The sequence below is a fragment of the Octopus bimaculoides genome, chromosome 25, assembly GCF_046866305.1.
Source record: "Octopus bimaculoides isolate indiv1 chromosome 25, ASM4686630v1, whole genome shotgun sequence".
Classification (NCBI taxonomy): domain Eukaryota; kingdom Metazoa; phylum Mollusca; class Cephalopoda; order Octopoda; family Octopodidae; genus Octopus; species Octopus bimaculoides.
The window spans coordinates 34811708-34829201 of NC_142952.1; the positions used below are offsets into that span (position 1 = coordinate 34811708).

General features: G+C 35.1%; 1 protein-coding gene across 2 annotated transcripts in view; it reads right to left on the reverse strand.

Moving 5' to 3' along the window:
* Positions 1-17494, reverse strand: part of LOC106867589 (periostin) — a 1103508-nt gene that overhangs the window by 58300 nt on the left and 1027714 nt on the right. For both annotated transcript variants that reach the window (XM_089342140.1, XM_089342139.1), the window contains 2 exons: positions 11445-11589; positions 5880-6039 (listed from right to left, as the gene is read on the reverse strand). In XM_089342140.1, coding sequence (XP_089198266.1) covers positions 5880-6039; positions 11445-11589 — 305 coding nt within the window. The remainder of the gene's footprint in view (positions 1-5879; positions 6040-11444; positions 11590-17494) is intronic.

The window sequence follows — 17494 nt, forward strand, 5'->3', positions numbered from 1 at the left end:
AGGGTTAATATGACCGCTGAAATAGAAATTATTTGCGTCGTACACACGAACGCATAATTATAAACGTGCACATACACGCGCGCGTGCGCGTCTCTGTGTGTGGGGGTGTGAATGCAGTATGGGTGAATAGTTAAGAATTCCGATTGAAAACTACGAGGTCCAGGGTTCGATTTCTCAGCATAGTATTTTGAGCAAGTGTCATTTTTATAACCTCGAGTTACCTCATATTTTGTGAGAGAAAACGGATCGACGGAGACTGTATAGAATCCTGTTGGATAGATCATGTTGCATTCATTCTGCCTGAGAATTAAAGAAAGGGTGGACGCATATGGAATATTCAACCGCGCGCACACACACAGGTACAAATATGTAATTGTGTGTGTGTGTATGTATGCACACAAATGCACACATACATATATATATATATATATATGTAATCTTTCAGTCACTAGACTGCGGCCATGCTGGGGCACCACCTTCAATTTTAATCGAATGAGTCGGCCCCTAGTATTAATTTTATTGAAGCCTGGTACTTATTTTATTGGGTCTCTTATGTCGAACTGCTAATTGACGGAGTGGTAAACATACCGACACTGGTTGCCAACTGGTGGTGGTGATGGTGGGGAGAGGAACACAGTCAAACACACACGCACATATATTGAGTTTCGTTTATCCTGTTTGTTCTACTAAACATACACCACATGTAGAAGCATACCTACATGTATGTCCATGTGTACAGAACTATATTCAATACAGAGATAAGAAAAAAAAACTAAGTCTTGTGTATATAAAGAATAACAACAAAAACACAAAATAAAGCCCCACCCCCATCCAACACCACCACAAACCCACCCCCGAAAAGCAATAAATGCAAGAAGTCAGAAAGCCAAAACATTTGGAGCCAGGAGTTAATCTCAATAAGCCAAGGCTTCCATCTGCAATAAAATTTAATTGAAAGATCATCTTACATCAATAACTAAATGGATGACAAGATTTTGTTTTCATCCTATTTTCACAAAAAGTGGTCGATCTTCCTAAAATTACACTTAACAATATATTACTTCGTTCAGAGTTCGAAACTTACTGGGGCCGTTTTTGTCTCTCTCTTCCTCACGTTCTGAATTCAACTTTCGCCGAGGTCGACTTTGCCGTTTATCCTTTCGGAATCAATAAATTAAGTACCAGTTACGCACTGGGGTCGATGCAATCGACTTATTCCCTTCCCCAAGCTGCCCTTGTGGCAAAAATTTGAAATCATTGTTAGCACACCATATAAAATGTTTAACGGTATTTGTTCCGTCCTTCCGTTCTGAGTTCAAATTCCGCTGAGGTCTATTTTGCCCTTCATCCTTTCGGGGTCGATCTAATCGACCAGCTGAGAACACAGACTTTGTTGTCATCGGATACCGATCGATTATCTACCTAGCAATCAACCAGACCCCTCCCACAAAATTTCAGGCCTTGTGCCTATAGTAGAATGGATTATTATTATTGATGGGCTGAGTTCAAATATCTTTTCAAGGCCAATAAATCAAATACCAGTGAAACACTGGGGTCGATGTTATCGACTCATCCCTTGCCCCCAAATTACTGCCCTAGTGTCAAAAATTGAAACCATTATTATTATTATCACCTTTGCAAAGCTTCTAGCGCTGGAGATGTACTACAGTGTCAGCTGTTCACTACCAGTGAACTAAGGTAACACCCTTTATTTTTCGAGCACCTTCCGGAGTATTCGAGCAGTTCCAAGCATTGATGTTTTCTGCAAGTGCTCCACCCTTATTGCAGCCCCTATTTGTTCCACGTACTCCTCGAGATTTTTACTCACTATTCCCATGCTCGGACAATTATTGGTACTACTGCTACCTTTTTCATCGACCACAACTGCTTAACTTGCGAAGCTAACCTGTCATATCTTTCGACTTTTCTTTCTTCTTTATCGCATACCTTATTATTATTATTATTATTATTATTTTCAAATTATGGCACAAGACCAATAATTTCGGTAGAGGTGGAAAATCGATTATCTTGAACTCCCGGAACTCAACTGGTATTTATTTTATCGACCCCCCCCCACCACCACCAAAAGGGATGAAAGGGAAAGTCGACCACGGTGGAATTTGAACCCAGAACATAAAGTCGGACGAAATGCTGCTAAATATTTTGTACGACGTGGTACCCGGTTTTGCCAGCTCGTGGCCTATTTATTACTGAAGTATAGTATGTAGCGAGAAAACAAAATGTAGTTATACAGTTATATGTTTGTGTCTCTACTCCCGCTCTCATGCCCTATGTTTAACTATATATATATATATATATATATATATATAGATAATGTTTATGCCTTGTCCGAAGACCTAAAAGTGCTCAACACCCTATTGTACTAATACTGTCCGCTGTCTGTTATTGTTTGGCTCTAAGATAACAACGAAGATTACAAACGGACGTCTTAAGCTTTGGTGCAGCTCGACCTGTTCGTCTGACTGCATTCGTCATCGAGGTGAAAAGTTCATTCCAAGCCACAGATGATAGATAATCCTTTCGTAATACAATAGGTATTGTGTATGCATATATGTATGTATATATGTATGTATGTATATATAAATTATATATTTGTATACGTAAATATTACATACGTGCATATATATACCACCTCAGCAGATAATTGCCCGCGCACGTGTACATACACACAGACGCACACATACATGTATATATATATATATATATATATATATATATATATATATACAGACAGACAGATGCGTAGGTGTATGTGTAAGTGTGGTTCACATTCACCTACATGTATATGCACATGTGCAAACAATAAACGCACAACAAACATGCACGTACATACCTACATACACACACCCATAAGCTACCGGCCGCCGTCATCCACACATCACGCTCGCGTTCAGTTTTGCTAATACAAACGCTAAGACGAATCTCTAGCAGTGAATAGAATCGGGACACCATTAACGGAACGTTATAGATTCACCCCTGATTATGGCAAAACCTCACCAGCTACCTTCTACTTCCAGCTACGATACACAAAAAAGACTGACTGGCTTTATCAACCGTGCTGTGCAAATATCTATTCTGGCTTCGTTCTTGACCTTGTCCTAAGATATTAGCAAATTCTTAGTGAAATTTTCTGACCATTCACTGACCAGCTAACATCTCTGATTCAATATATTAAAATCGTGAGGCTTCAAAAGCTTCGCCACTGATAGGAAACATGAAAAGAGAGAGAGAGAGAGAGAGAGGTGGCGGTGAGAGGGAGGGCGGATGGTAGCGTGGTGGTGGTGATGATGGTGGGATTAATACTAACTGGGTGTTGGTGTGAGGAGTGAGTAGCGACTTGGTGCGTGGTGGTGGTGGTGGTGGTGGTGGTGGCATTAGTAATTTGAGTGTGTCGGTGCTGATAACAGTGACTGGTTAGGTAGTGACGGTATGTGGCGGTGGTATTAACGACAGGCTGTTGTGGTGGTGGAGGATTTGGGGGTGGTGGTGGTAGGTGGTAACGAAATTAATGGCGGTGGCGTTTTTGGTGTTGTTGATGTTGATGGAGCTGCTATTGGTGATGATGATGGTGTTATTGCTGCAGTGTAGATAGTGATAGAGTTGTTGATAGTGATGATGATGTTGATGATGGTGGAGGTGTTATAGGCATTGATTAAGGGGGCGACGGCGTTGTTGGTAATGTTGAATGAGACGCTAATGGTGGTGGAGGTGCGATGTTGATAATGATGATGATGATAGTGGTGGCGGTGGTGGTGGTGGTGGTATTGCTGGTGATGTTGAAGGAGGAGGTGCAATTGATGCTTTTGGTACGATGTTAGAATTGTACTGGATATTGGTATGGATGATGATGATGATGGTGGTGTTGGCGTTTTCAGTTGTTGGTGGACGTGGTGGTGACGCTGTCGATGGAGATGATGATGGCGGTGGTGTTGGTGGTGGAAGATATTCAATGTTGTACATTGGATTAAAACAGCAGACTAGAAGCGATAGAGCTGCCTGCCACACAGCTCCGACCGCCTCCTCCTCGCTCCCACCATCTCCTGCTTGAAGCATTAGATAACATGTCTTCACCCAAACAAAGCCGCCTCCACACCCCTGTCACCTACCGAACTTTGGTGTCTGCAACAACAGCAACACCACCACCAATAATAATAATAATAATAATAATAACATTCACCGCAAGTGTAACATCGTTACCAAAGCGGCCGGAGCACTTTGAGCTAACGACGACGTTATCAGAATGCACACACACATACATACAAAGTGTATATATACAAGATCACACGCACACAGGTGTACAATAATTTTGTGTGTATATATATATATATATATATATATATATATATATATATATATATATATATATGTGTGTGTGTGTGTGTGTGTGTGTGTGTGTGTGTGTATGTGTGTGTACACAAATAAACGTTAATGGAATAAGAGTTTTTGGTCGAAAGTAAAAGTAAACGACTAATAAGAAAATATGAAATATCTTTTATTAAATAAAATATTAAATTAGAACAGTCTTCAGTATGATAGGAGCTGATATCTATCTATCTATCTACCTACCTACCTACCTACCTAACTATCTATCTATCTACGCACATATATAAGCACACTTATTTCATATACATATATGTATACACACAAAGTACAAACATACATTTATAATACAAACGCGCACGCATTTGTGTGATTATAAATGTGTGTGTGTATATATATATATATATATAATACTATACACAGAACCAAATGTACACACGCATGGTGAAAGAGAAAGACAGAAATAGAGAGCAATATATGCATGCAAAGAAGTGTATGTATGTATATATAAATATTGTGTTAATATTTTTTTTTCTTTGCACTGTATTGTACTATAAAGTTTCTGTTTTTTGCGAGCAGCCAATGAACACACGAGAAATGCTTCATAGAATACCAACACTCGGACTGTTCGGGCTTAGCCCGAGTATAAATTTAGTAAAGTGAACGTGTATTTGCAATCTGATTTAATTTCTGCCAACACTGACTTCAAGTATGTAATTTCAGTCAATGACTCCGGCTCCTTTTATTGAGCCTGGTCGCAGTTCATTTATTTTCGTTCAGTGTCTGGCGATCGTGTTAGTGAAGCCCTTTGTCAACAAATATCATTCGTAGCAGACGTTCTCTCGACATCGTTCACACACGCCTGACTCGGGCTCAGAAGTTACACCCAGAGTTTTTATCTATAATCGTAAAAATTAAAAGTATCTCAAATTCAATGTTTTTTGTTTTTGAAACAATAAATTTCTATAGAGATTAGGATTTAAATTCCAATCTATGAAATGTTTCCGTTCGATAATATTCTTAAAGCAACGAAAAATTATCCAGCAACTCAGGCTAATACGAACGAGCCTGGTAGGTGTGAAAGACTGACAGGCATCTCTTGTCAAGAGTACAGGTGACAGTCAGATCGCTGATGTTCGTTGTGCACTCTGCTGTTGTCATTTGATTGCTGTTATTCTGTGCATTTGTGTGTAGAGATCAGTTGTGTCTTGAAGGGTTGCTTTATTTTCACCCTTAACTTAGAAATGGAGAAAGACATAGTGCTAGATATAATAAAAAAAATAGGCCATTTGGGGCTAGAAATAAAGCGAACAGGCAATTGTCTTATGGGAAATCTGTGATGAGTTCGAGTGACGCTGATGTCACATACACACATGCACACACACATATATAAGCATACTTATAAATGTACACACACACACACACACACATATATATGCACATATACACACGCACATATGTAAACGCACATACATACCTACATACATACACACATACACACAATAACAAAATGAACTGTCGTGTAAAAGATGTTTTACCTTTCTTATTACTTGGAAGTCATTCTTAATGTCTTTCATCTTTTCTCTGCCGATTGTCATCAAAAATCCCTCTGACGGAGCAAAGACACTGATATTGGTGGTCTCATCTTTGGCCTGCGACAAGAATTCTGGATCTAGGGAAAGGATCTCGTAGAATTCTCTGAAAAAAGCAAAACAAAACAAAAAGGGTTGAAAAAAACAGACACTTTAAGAAAAAAAGAATTAAATTTAAGGTCATAAATTAAAATTAGCAAATTAATCATAAGTTAGTAATAACTGTAGTTTCATTAATACATTTTTGGGTAGTTGAGGTTATATTGTATGCGAAAAAACTAATATTGTTGACTAAAATATAAGGATGAGATTTTCACTTGTTAGGCTCTTGGTAGGAAAAATCGGTTTAAGGGTGGAACTGATAAAACTATCATATATATATATATATATATATATATATATATATATATATATATAAATAAATTGCTAAATTTGCTGGCTATTTAAGCAGTGTGTTCGTGGATGGTTAATGGATTGGAAGTGATGCTGAAGGAGGAGCAAAAATTCTTGAAATATGCATATACACGCATAACCTATTTTTTCTATCTTTGATTGCATTGTTTACATAGACGCATTCGTATACGTAACGTTTAGTGTTGGTTCTAATTTCTACAGAAAATCTGTAGAGATAAGTTTTAAAAATGATATACATCTAATATCTGAAAATGAAGTGGGGATTAGTAAAACCAGGCGTTTACTACAGAGAGCAGTCACAATTAGTGGCGACCTGAAGTTATATGAAGGATTTTCTTGTGAAAAATCAGGTTTCGAACAAACAACAAATCCGTAATCTTACTGAACTTTTATTCTATGGTTTACAATTGTTTCATCACATCTATAGACATGGATATTAAGGAAGATTTAGTTTTGAACGTGAAGCAATGTATGCTACGTAATATCACCAGCAGTTGTTTCGTGAGGATCAAGTTGATGATGAATCGGTTCCGATGAAACAACTTCCAGTGTAATATGCATAACATGATACGCATGACTATATCGTCTTTGTCGTGAATATCTATAGACATGGCGTGTGATTGGTTACCTCAAGTCGTGGAAACAATTGTAAACCATACAATGCAGGTTGTACAATAAACTCACTCCTCTTCGATACCTACTCTTCTGATTATCTTCTCTGCAATTCGATTTAGCACACTATACTCTGATAGACTGACACATACTGGTATATAATATAATGACACACACACACACACACACACACACACACACACACACACAAACGTACACATGGTCTTTGATCTACCATGGCACACAATACAACCGAGTTCAACTGGGTGGCTGGGTGGGTTGGGGGGGAAGGGAAGGTTCAGTTCCAAAGCTTTAGCAAATCATTTTACCTTCATGATCCGGCTTGGTCTTTAAGTTTCCTACACACACACACACACACACACACACACACACACACACACACGCGCGCGTGTATATTCATGCACCTTCGCACACATACATACAAATTTATATTTGTATTTTTACATTTTTTGTGGTTGCGAAGGCGGTGGTGTTTTCTGAATTTCTTAATTGTTTTGCTTTTTCTTCTTGTAGCTCTTTTTTATTCTTTAAGCTCTTATTTCTTTCAAAATCGTTCCTTATTTATTTTTCTTTGCAAATCTTTCATTCATTTTATTTATTTGGCTTGTTTTAGGTAGAACTTGATAATCTCTTAAGTGAATAACTGCACAACGAGAAGGTAGAATCTCGTTGAAAATGGCGAATTAAAACTGCGGTTATAGAAATATCACAAACAAATACAGAAATATACAAATAAATAAACGATATTATTAATAATGATTATCATCATTATTATCCTAGTTATTGTTCTTCTTATTGTTGTTATTATTGTAAAATAATGCCGAGGAAAAACTAAGGTAATCTTACAACTAGTGGAAAGAGTAACGGAGGTGACAAGTGAAAAGAGGAGGGGTGGAGGAAAACGAGAAATAGACGGAGAGAGAGATTAGTAAACGGTTTGAGAGAGGGGAAGACAATTGAGTGGAGAGAGAGAGAGAGGGGTAGAGATGAGACTAGATAAGACTAGAGAGACTAGAGAAAAAGATTATGAAATAAGACAAAAGCATGGAAAAAATGGAAAGAATGCGAGAAATAGAGCTACGTAGAGCAGCAGGAGAAACAATGAGAGGAGGAGAGAGACAGATTTACGGAGAAAGGAGAGAGAGAGGGGGAGAGAGAGAAAGTGAAGACAAGGAATAAATGAAAAGCTAGGTTTCTAAAACCAAAACACTACGTTGCCACATTTAATCTTGTAAGATCAACAGTGCGCTTTCATTTCTCTTATTTAATTTATTTGTATTGTTTTGTTTTCCTGCATTTTTTGTCTCTTATTCTGGTCGTACTTTTCTAGTATTCTATTACAGTTTATTATTATTATTATTATTATTGGGAAAAGAGGAGGGATTCCCTTGGTGGTACTTTGGCAATCATGCACAGAAGTTTTCGTATTTCGTTCGAGATTACATGTTTTCGGATGGGTGGATTGAGAGAGAGAGATGGCTGCTTACCTACAGGGATGGGTGAAGGCGTAGATGGCGGCGAGCTGGGACAGAAGGATAGATTTGGCGACGAACAGAATGATGACGATCGTGAAGTCGATGACAGCAGTGGTGATGATGATGATGATGATGGTGATGATTACGATGAAGGTAGCAGTAATGTAGCAGAAGTAGTAGTAGTAGTAGTAGTAGGGGTGGTGGGGTGGCGATGACGATATTGATAATGGCGAGAATACTTATGATGATGATGATGATGTTGATGACTGTTGAAAATGGTGAGGAGGAGGATTATCACGACGACGCTGACGTTAGTAATTGCAGTACCGGTAGTGTTGTCAGTGGTTGGGGTGTTGGTTGGAGTTAGAAATCTAAATCGGATTTGTTTCCAATATATAATGTTTTCATCGTGCTTCTTTCTTTATATTCTTTTATTTCCTAAATGGATGTACGTGCGCACGCGCGCGGGAGTTTGTGTGTGTATGTGTGCATAAATTTAGCTTTGTGTGTATATAAATATAGAACTATGTATGTGCGTGCGTGTGTATAGAAGTAAATCTGTATGTGTGATTATATCTGTGGGTGTTCGCGTTTTTACCAGTTTTTTACGTTTCCATTGGTTTCGCTTCGGTTCGTTTTGGTTTGGTTTAATTTTTTTTTTTTTTGCTTTTTGCATTGTATTGTAGTTGTTATATTTTTGTTTTTATGTTTTCTGCTTTTGGCTTGCTTTTCTTTTTATTATTATTATTATTGTTGTTATTATTATTATTTGTTTTGATTTCGGTGATAATCTTGTAACTTTAAATAATTGCAAATATATTCTCGTGTTACGCAGTCATACAGATACAGATACACGCATGTACAGGTAAACACAGGTGCATGCAGAGGTGCAAAGACACACACACACACACACACACACACACACACACACACGTGCGCGCGCGCGGGATCGTTTGTTAACTCAAACTAAACCTCGAACAGCTACCTATCTATGGTCCTGTATATGTAAATATATTTACACACCTACTTGTATGCATGAAATACATACACACACACACACACACACACACACACACACACACACACATATATATATACACACACACCTCACACACATATATATACTCATACACACACACACACATATATATATATTCACACGCACACACATACATATACACATATAAATATATATATATACACACATACATACAAGCACATATATATATACTCACGCGCACACACGCATATAGATATATACATACACACACATATTTATATACATACGTATATATGTATATATACACACATGTATATACACATACGTATATATATATATATATACACACACACATGTATCCATATATATATATGCATATACACACACATATATATATATAATCTTCTACATGCACACACAGCACATTCAATACACACACACACACACACACACACACACACACACACGCATATATATAATCTTCTAGGCACACACACACACACACACACACAGCACATCCAATACACACACACACACACACACGCATATATATAATCTTCTAGGCACACACACACACACACACACAGCACATCCAATACACACACACACACACACACACACACGCATATATATAATCTTCTAGGCACACACACACACACACAGCACACCCAATACACACACGTTAACACGTTGAAGCAGAAATTGCCCAAGAAGCGAAGGATACGGATAATACACGGACCACGTTATAGAGGGAGGGAGGGAGGGAGGAGGATAGATAGACAGACAGACAGAGAGAGGTGGTTGGAGAGACAGAGATGAAAGGAGTGAAAGTTAGAGGAGGTGAGGGATGAGACTGATACAAGAGAATCAGGTTATCATCTTATATGCTATGAATTTCACCTGGGTGTCAGTTTGATATCATGATATATCAACAATGATGTATCACTTTTGATTTTACACACACGCATTATATATATATATATATATATATATATATATATATACATATATGCACACGCACGTGCATGTGTTTATGTGTGTGCACCGTTTTTAATATATTAGGTATTATCCTCAAACGCAAGTGCAAAACTTGTCTTCCCCTACAAAAGATCAAAGATTATGTGTATGTGTGTGCGTGTGTGTGTGAGAGAGAGAGAGAGAGAGAGAGAGAGAAATCAGACAGTCAGATAGACAAATACAGGTATATAAAATACCATACAACATAAATTGATTTATTGAACTTATCATTCTCTGTCTGGTGGATTTATCATAACTACTAAATGGCAATGAAAACTGGTTCTATTTGAGAACTGAAGATGGCCAATTTCTCGCAGAAGGAGACAAAAATTGAAAAATCACAATACAGCTGTACCGTCCTGATTTACGTATTTTTAGGGTACCATAAGCCAAAAGGATTTAAAAAAGAAGAAAAATCTGCGGGGCTACTGTCATGTGACTTGGGAAACCATCTTTGATACAGTCTAGAAGATGATATCTTGATTGCAAGGACAGAAGATAGATATACAGTTTCATCCTAGAAAAACATTAACTTTCCATCTTACAAAGGTGTATTTTCAGGAAGAACTCGAGTAAGACTTCAGTTTGGCAGTGTTAGTTTTTAGAAGATCAACCTGCGTCTCAGCAAAAACAGAATTTGCTGGGGCCATTAAAATTCGTTGCGTCAGTTTGACGGCTACTTAATTTTATAGACCCGGCAGAATAAAACCTAAATTAGACGAGGCTGATATTTGAAACCAGAATTAATAGCTATACGCCACAATATATTTAGGCAACGTTCTAACCATTCAGGTGATCAAACACCCTTAGGACTTTCCAATATGACTTTCTTATAAATATTTTCAATTTGTAGGCGAGTTAACAGAACCGAAAGTACGTCGGGCAAACGCTTCTTGTCCTCATACGCCCCCTGTATACTTATACAGGTAATTGTATGCATAATATTACGATGAGAGTGTGAAGTTGATTTACCTGAGGTATGCCGTGTCAGCCATTGTTTCTGCCACCGATTTATAGGGAAAAGCCAGCACTTGGTCAATGATATGTAGAACACCGTTGGTTGCTGGGATATCTGCAGTGGTTACCCTTGCTTTCACATTATTGCTGATTACGTACACTGAAAATAAAAAGAAAAGCAACAGAGGTGGCGAGTGAGACGGTGAGGGTAGAAACCTTCGGTTGGGAAACACTTAAAAGTGCGGATGGCTTCAATGGAACAATGAAACAGCAATATTACAGCTCAATATTTGGTATCTAAGACATGCAGAAGTGAATGTAATGTGGGAAAGTACTACTACTACTACTACTACTACTACTACTACTACTACTACTACTACTGCTACTGCTGCTGCTACTCACGAGCATATTCTATGATTTCGTTAATCGTTTTAGGCGCCTACGTCTTCGAGATCAGGCATAGACCCCCCCCCCCGGCAAATCCTACTACTGGCGCGACACAGCATCCGGAATGTGAGAGAGGTTGAACAAGAAAGAGCTTCACACACTTGTCTGGTACGGATTTCAATTTAATAGGACGGAACAGCGTGAAGTGAAGTGAAGTGACTTGTTCAAGGATGTGACGTTTCACTCGATCTTGGAATCGAAATCGAAAGCGCAACATTATTCTTCGTGAACCCCAAACACTAAACACTAGGCCACGCGGCTGCAGATGTGCGTATGTTTTCGTGTGTGCGTATGTTTTCGTGTGTGCGCGTATTAATTAAAGATAATTCATGTTACAAATGTTTCCATGGCATGGTAGTTTATTTTTAACACGATATATTAAAGAATGTTATATAACATAATTTTAATTATCAAATATGCTAATTCACCATTCAGTTCTACAGGCGACATGATCCGTACATTCGTACCATAAATCGTTGTGTGTGTATGTGTAATTAGTTTTAGCAAACGAAATAACTAACCAATGTAGCTGAATATAAATATCTTGATTTGATCGGCAGTAGTCAACATTGGCAAATAGAATTCCTTCGAACGAGAATCCGGCCATTCTTCACTCAACAATGGAACCAGAACATACGTGAAGCGAAACGAATTCATTCTGTCTTTTCACAATTCTTTACGATCAAGTATCGTTCATTTCACGATTTCAGCATTCCCCCATCACTAACTCAGCTACTTTTAGCACGTCTCCTCTCTCGCTCTCCAATATTCTTCATTAACATTCCATACAAATACTTCTCATAGATATGTATATATATATATACACATATATACTCACAAAGCCTCCAGGTCTTACTCTCACTGCATTACTCTATTATCACCCAATTTCTACATTATCATAGTTTCTCCATATAACTGATTACTATCTATTAATGTATGCTCGACTTTGTGCAGTTTAATATTTGCAAACGGATATTTATGTTTTAACATTTCATTTTCGTAATTTCAAAATAGTTCAGCCCATCTTTTGGCTTAAATATATATTCAACTTTCCTATACAAAATAACGTTCCACTGGAATGAAACATTTGGCCATCTTTCAAGAATAAATTTCCTAAACTATGCGTCTATGTATATATATATATATATATATATATATATATATATATATATATATATATATATATATATATATAATGTATATATATATATATAAATGTATGTATCTAACTATCTATATATATGCATATATTTGCAATACATATATATATATATATATATATATATATATATATATATATATATAAATGTATGTATCTAACTATCTATATATATGCATATATTTGCAATACATATATATACATATATATATATATATATATATAAATGTATGTATCTAACTATCTATATATATGCATATATTTGCAATACATATATATACATATATATATATATATGTATATATATATAAATGTATGTATCTAACTATCTATATATATGCATATATTTGCAATACATATATATATATATATATATATATGTATATATATATATATATATATATATATAAATGTATGTATAAATACACAAATAGCTGCCGAACGGTGTTTTGAATTAAATCGATCTCAGTAATTTGTTCGGCCAATACGAACTGTTGTCATGTAGAATAATGATATATATATATATATATATATGCGCACACGCGCGCGCATACATACACATGCTTCTACACGCTTACACGCATGCTCAGAGCTACACACTCGAACACAGTATCAAAGTTCCTCATGTTTTGTACCTCAGCTTCATTTGCATATACTTTGTATTCAAAAATGTTCTTTATTCAAAACAACGGAAAGAAATTTATATCAGACATATATTCACACATTTACAAAAGCCCAACGAACATGAAAATAAATTCCCATTTATACATACATGTAAGGATAAATACGTACATAGGTATATGTATGTGTGTTGTATAGGAACTCAGAAAAATCAATAAACATATACATATATATATACAGAGAGGGAGAGAATGTATACACCTGTGGATGTATGTTTATGCGAGTGCATGTGTGCGCGTGACCACCCACACAAGCACACACACATATATAGATACGTAACCGTTACAACATATTCCTCATATCTTTTAAAACTATTCCATATTCCTTACATGGTGTGTATATATATATATATATATACACACATATATATATACATACATACATATATATATATATATATATATATATATACATACATATATACATACATATATATAGATAAATATATATACATATATATATACATATATACGTTTTATATACGTATATATATATACGTATATATATATAGATATATACGTATATATATATATACATATATACATATATATACATATATACATATATATACATATATACATATATATACATATATACATATATATACATATATACATATATATACATATATACATATATATACATATATACGTATATATATATATATATATACATATATACATATATATATATATATATATATATACATATATATATATATACATCTATATATACATACATATATACGTACTATATACGTATATATATACATATATATACATATATATATACGCATATATATATATACATATATACACACACATATATATATACACACTATATATATATATATATATATATGTAATACATAGACACACACACACATATCTATGTGTGTGTAGCCGTCTGTTGATATCCTATATCCAGTTACCTATCTATCTAACATTCATTAAGTACCCTCTCTCTCTCTCTCTCTCTCTCTATCCACGTATCCATCCCAATGTCTATATCTCTTATTACTTTCACTGCACAAACCAGTGAGGTATTACTAATATCTTATCACAACAGAAAGATAGACAGTTATTTAAAGCTAACTATATTATTTCAGATAATAACAGATTTCACTTTCTCTCTCTCCAAGCAAAACCATTGCAGAATGATGTCGTAACGGACCAACACAAAAGAACTGTGTGAACACAAATCTTAAATATATCTACCTCTATATGTACATATCTGTGTATTGGGGCTACCTCTGTCTCTGTCTCTCTCTCTACACACACACATACGTGTGTGTGGAGGGGAGAAAGATTTTGTGCGTCTCACTCACTCACTCACTCACTCTGTGTGTTTATATATATATATATATATATATATATATATATACACAGATATTACCGCAACATTTGCATACATTTTTCTGAATATATATAAGCTATATATTGTTGCTTATATGTATTTATTGGAGTATATAGACAGAGAGGTGTGTATGTATGTGTGCACACATCGATTTATTCACGAATCTAATTTTGTGCTTATATATATATATATATATATATATATATATATATATATATATATATATATATATATACATATATACACGCATAGACATAGCTATCCAGTTATAAATTCGTACATCAGTGTGTCTGTCTGACTGTATACCTGTCTCTGTCAGTGTAGAAATTTTATATAATTACATCACGTTTTACCTTTCTTTCTATCGATTGCGATTATTTGAGACTCTTGCTATCCATACACATCAATGTATATGGATGCCTATACATGTCTGCGAGGAAGGCGGTGCTGAAAAGTTCGTGGCTTTAACGATGTCGCAAAAGGCCTGGTTGGATGCTCTACCTTCCCGGTTCTTATACAGAGAAACTTGGAAAAACTGAAGGACCGCTGCAATAGGTGGGTGGATCTGAGAACGGTTTATATTGAATAAAATCATAATTAATCGACCCTCCTGTATTTTTCTTTTACCGGAAGCCAGGAACTTTTCAGCACACCCTCGTATAAACACAAACACACACACACACACATACGCGAATCAACGTAGGACTATTTTTACTTGTTTCAATCATTTGACTGCGGCCATGCTGGAGCACCACTTGTAGTCGAATAATTCGACCCAGGACTTATCCTTTGTAAGCCTAGTACTTGTTCTATCGGTTCCTTTGGCCGAACCCCTAAGTTACGGGGACGTACATGCACCAGCATCGGTTGTCAAGCGATGGTGGGGAGACACACACACAGACACACACATATATATATATATGTATATATGTTTGTGTGTATATATATATATATATACATATATATATATATATATATACATATATATGTGTATATATATATATATATATATATATATATATATATACATATATATATATATATATATATATATATATATGTCTTTTTTTCAGTTTCCGTTTACCACAACGCTAGAGTAGCAGACACTTGCCCAAGGTGCCACGCAGTGGGACTGAACTCAGAACCATGTGATTGGTAAGCTAGCTACTTACCACACAGCCACTCATGCGCCTATCTATACATGTACATACATATATATTTTTGTGTATGTGTGCATATATATATATATATATACATATACACACAAACAAACACATATATATGTGTATACACACACACACACACACACACACACACACACACACACACACACACACATATATATATATATATATATATATATATATATATATATATATATATATATATTTATATATATATATATATATTTATATATATCACACAGCTACTTCTGCGCCTATATATGTATACTAAACAGTGTTACAAAATATCGATTCAGAAATTTTAGCTTCCACTGCATGTATAGATGATTATAAACAGATTATAAACACCATAACGTTATATATAACGTTAGTTAGCATACTAGTCATACAGAAACCCACAATTATTAATACATCTATGATGTAGCTATGTTTATCTTAATCTGTTAAGTCACACGGCACACACACCCATACATGCACATGTGTGTATGTGCGTGCGTGCGTTTGTATACCATGATTAAAATAATACGTGTTTATATTTAGGTGTATGCACGAACACATTGCTGTATGTGTATGTATGTGTGTATGTATATATATATATATATATATATATATATATATATACTGTAGGTATGTGCGTGTACATATATATGTAAAAATTCTATCTATTCTAGTTATTTAGCTATATATATATATATATATATATATATATATATATATATATACACACACACACATATATATATATATATGCACATACACACATATATATACATAAATATGCATATATACATATATACATACATATATATATATATATATATATATATATATATATATATATATATACATATACATATATGTACATACATTTATATAAATATGTATGTATACACACATATATATATATTCATGTATACATACATTTATATACATATATATGTATACATATATATTTACACACACACATATATATATATATATATTCAGCTTGTCTGTTTGCCAGTCTGTCTGATGATCTGTAGCTATCATTCAATAAAACCATACTTTATACACTGGAACCATATCTGTATATACGCACGTATACTTACATACATGCATGAAAACATACATTTCTATACACACACACACACACACACACACACACACACACACACACACACACACACACACAGATATATGTATGTATATATATGTATATATATATATATATATATATATATATATATATATATATATAT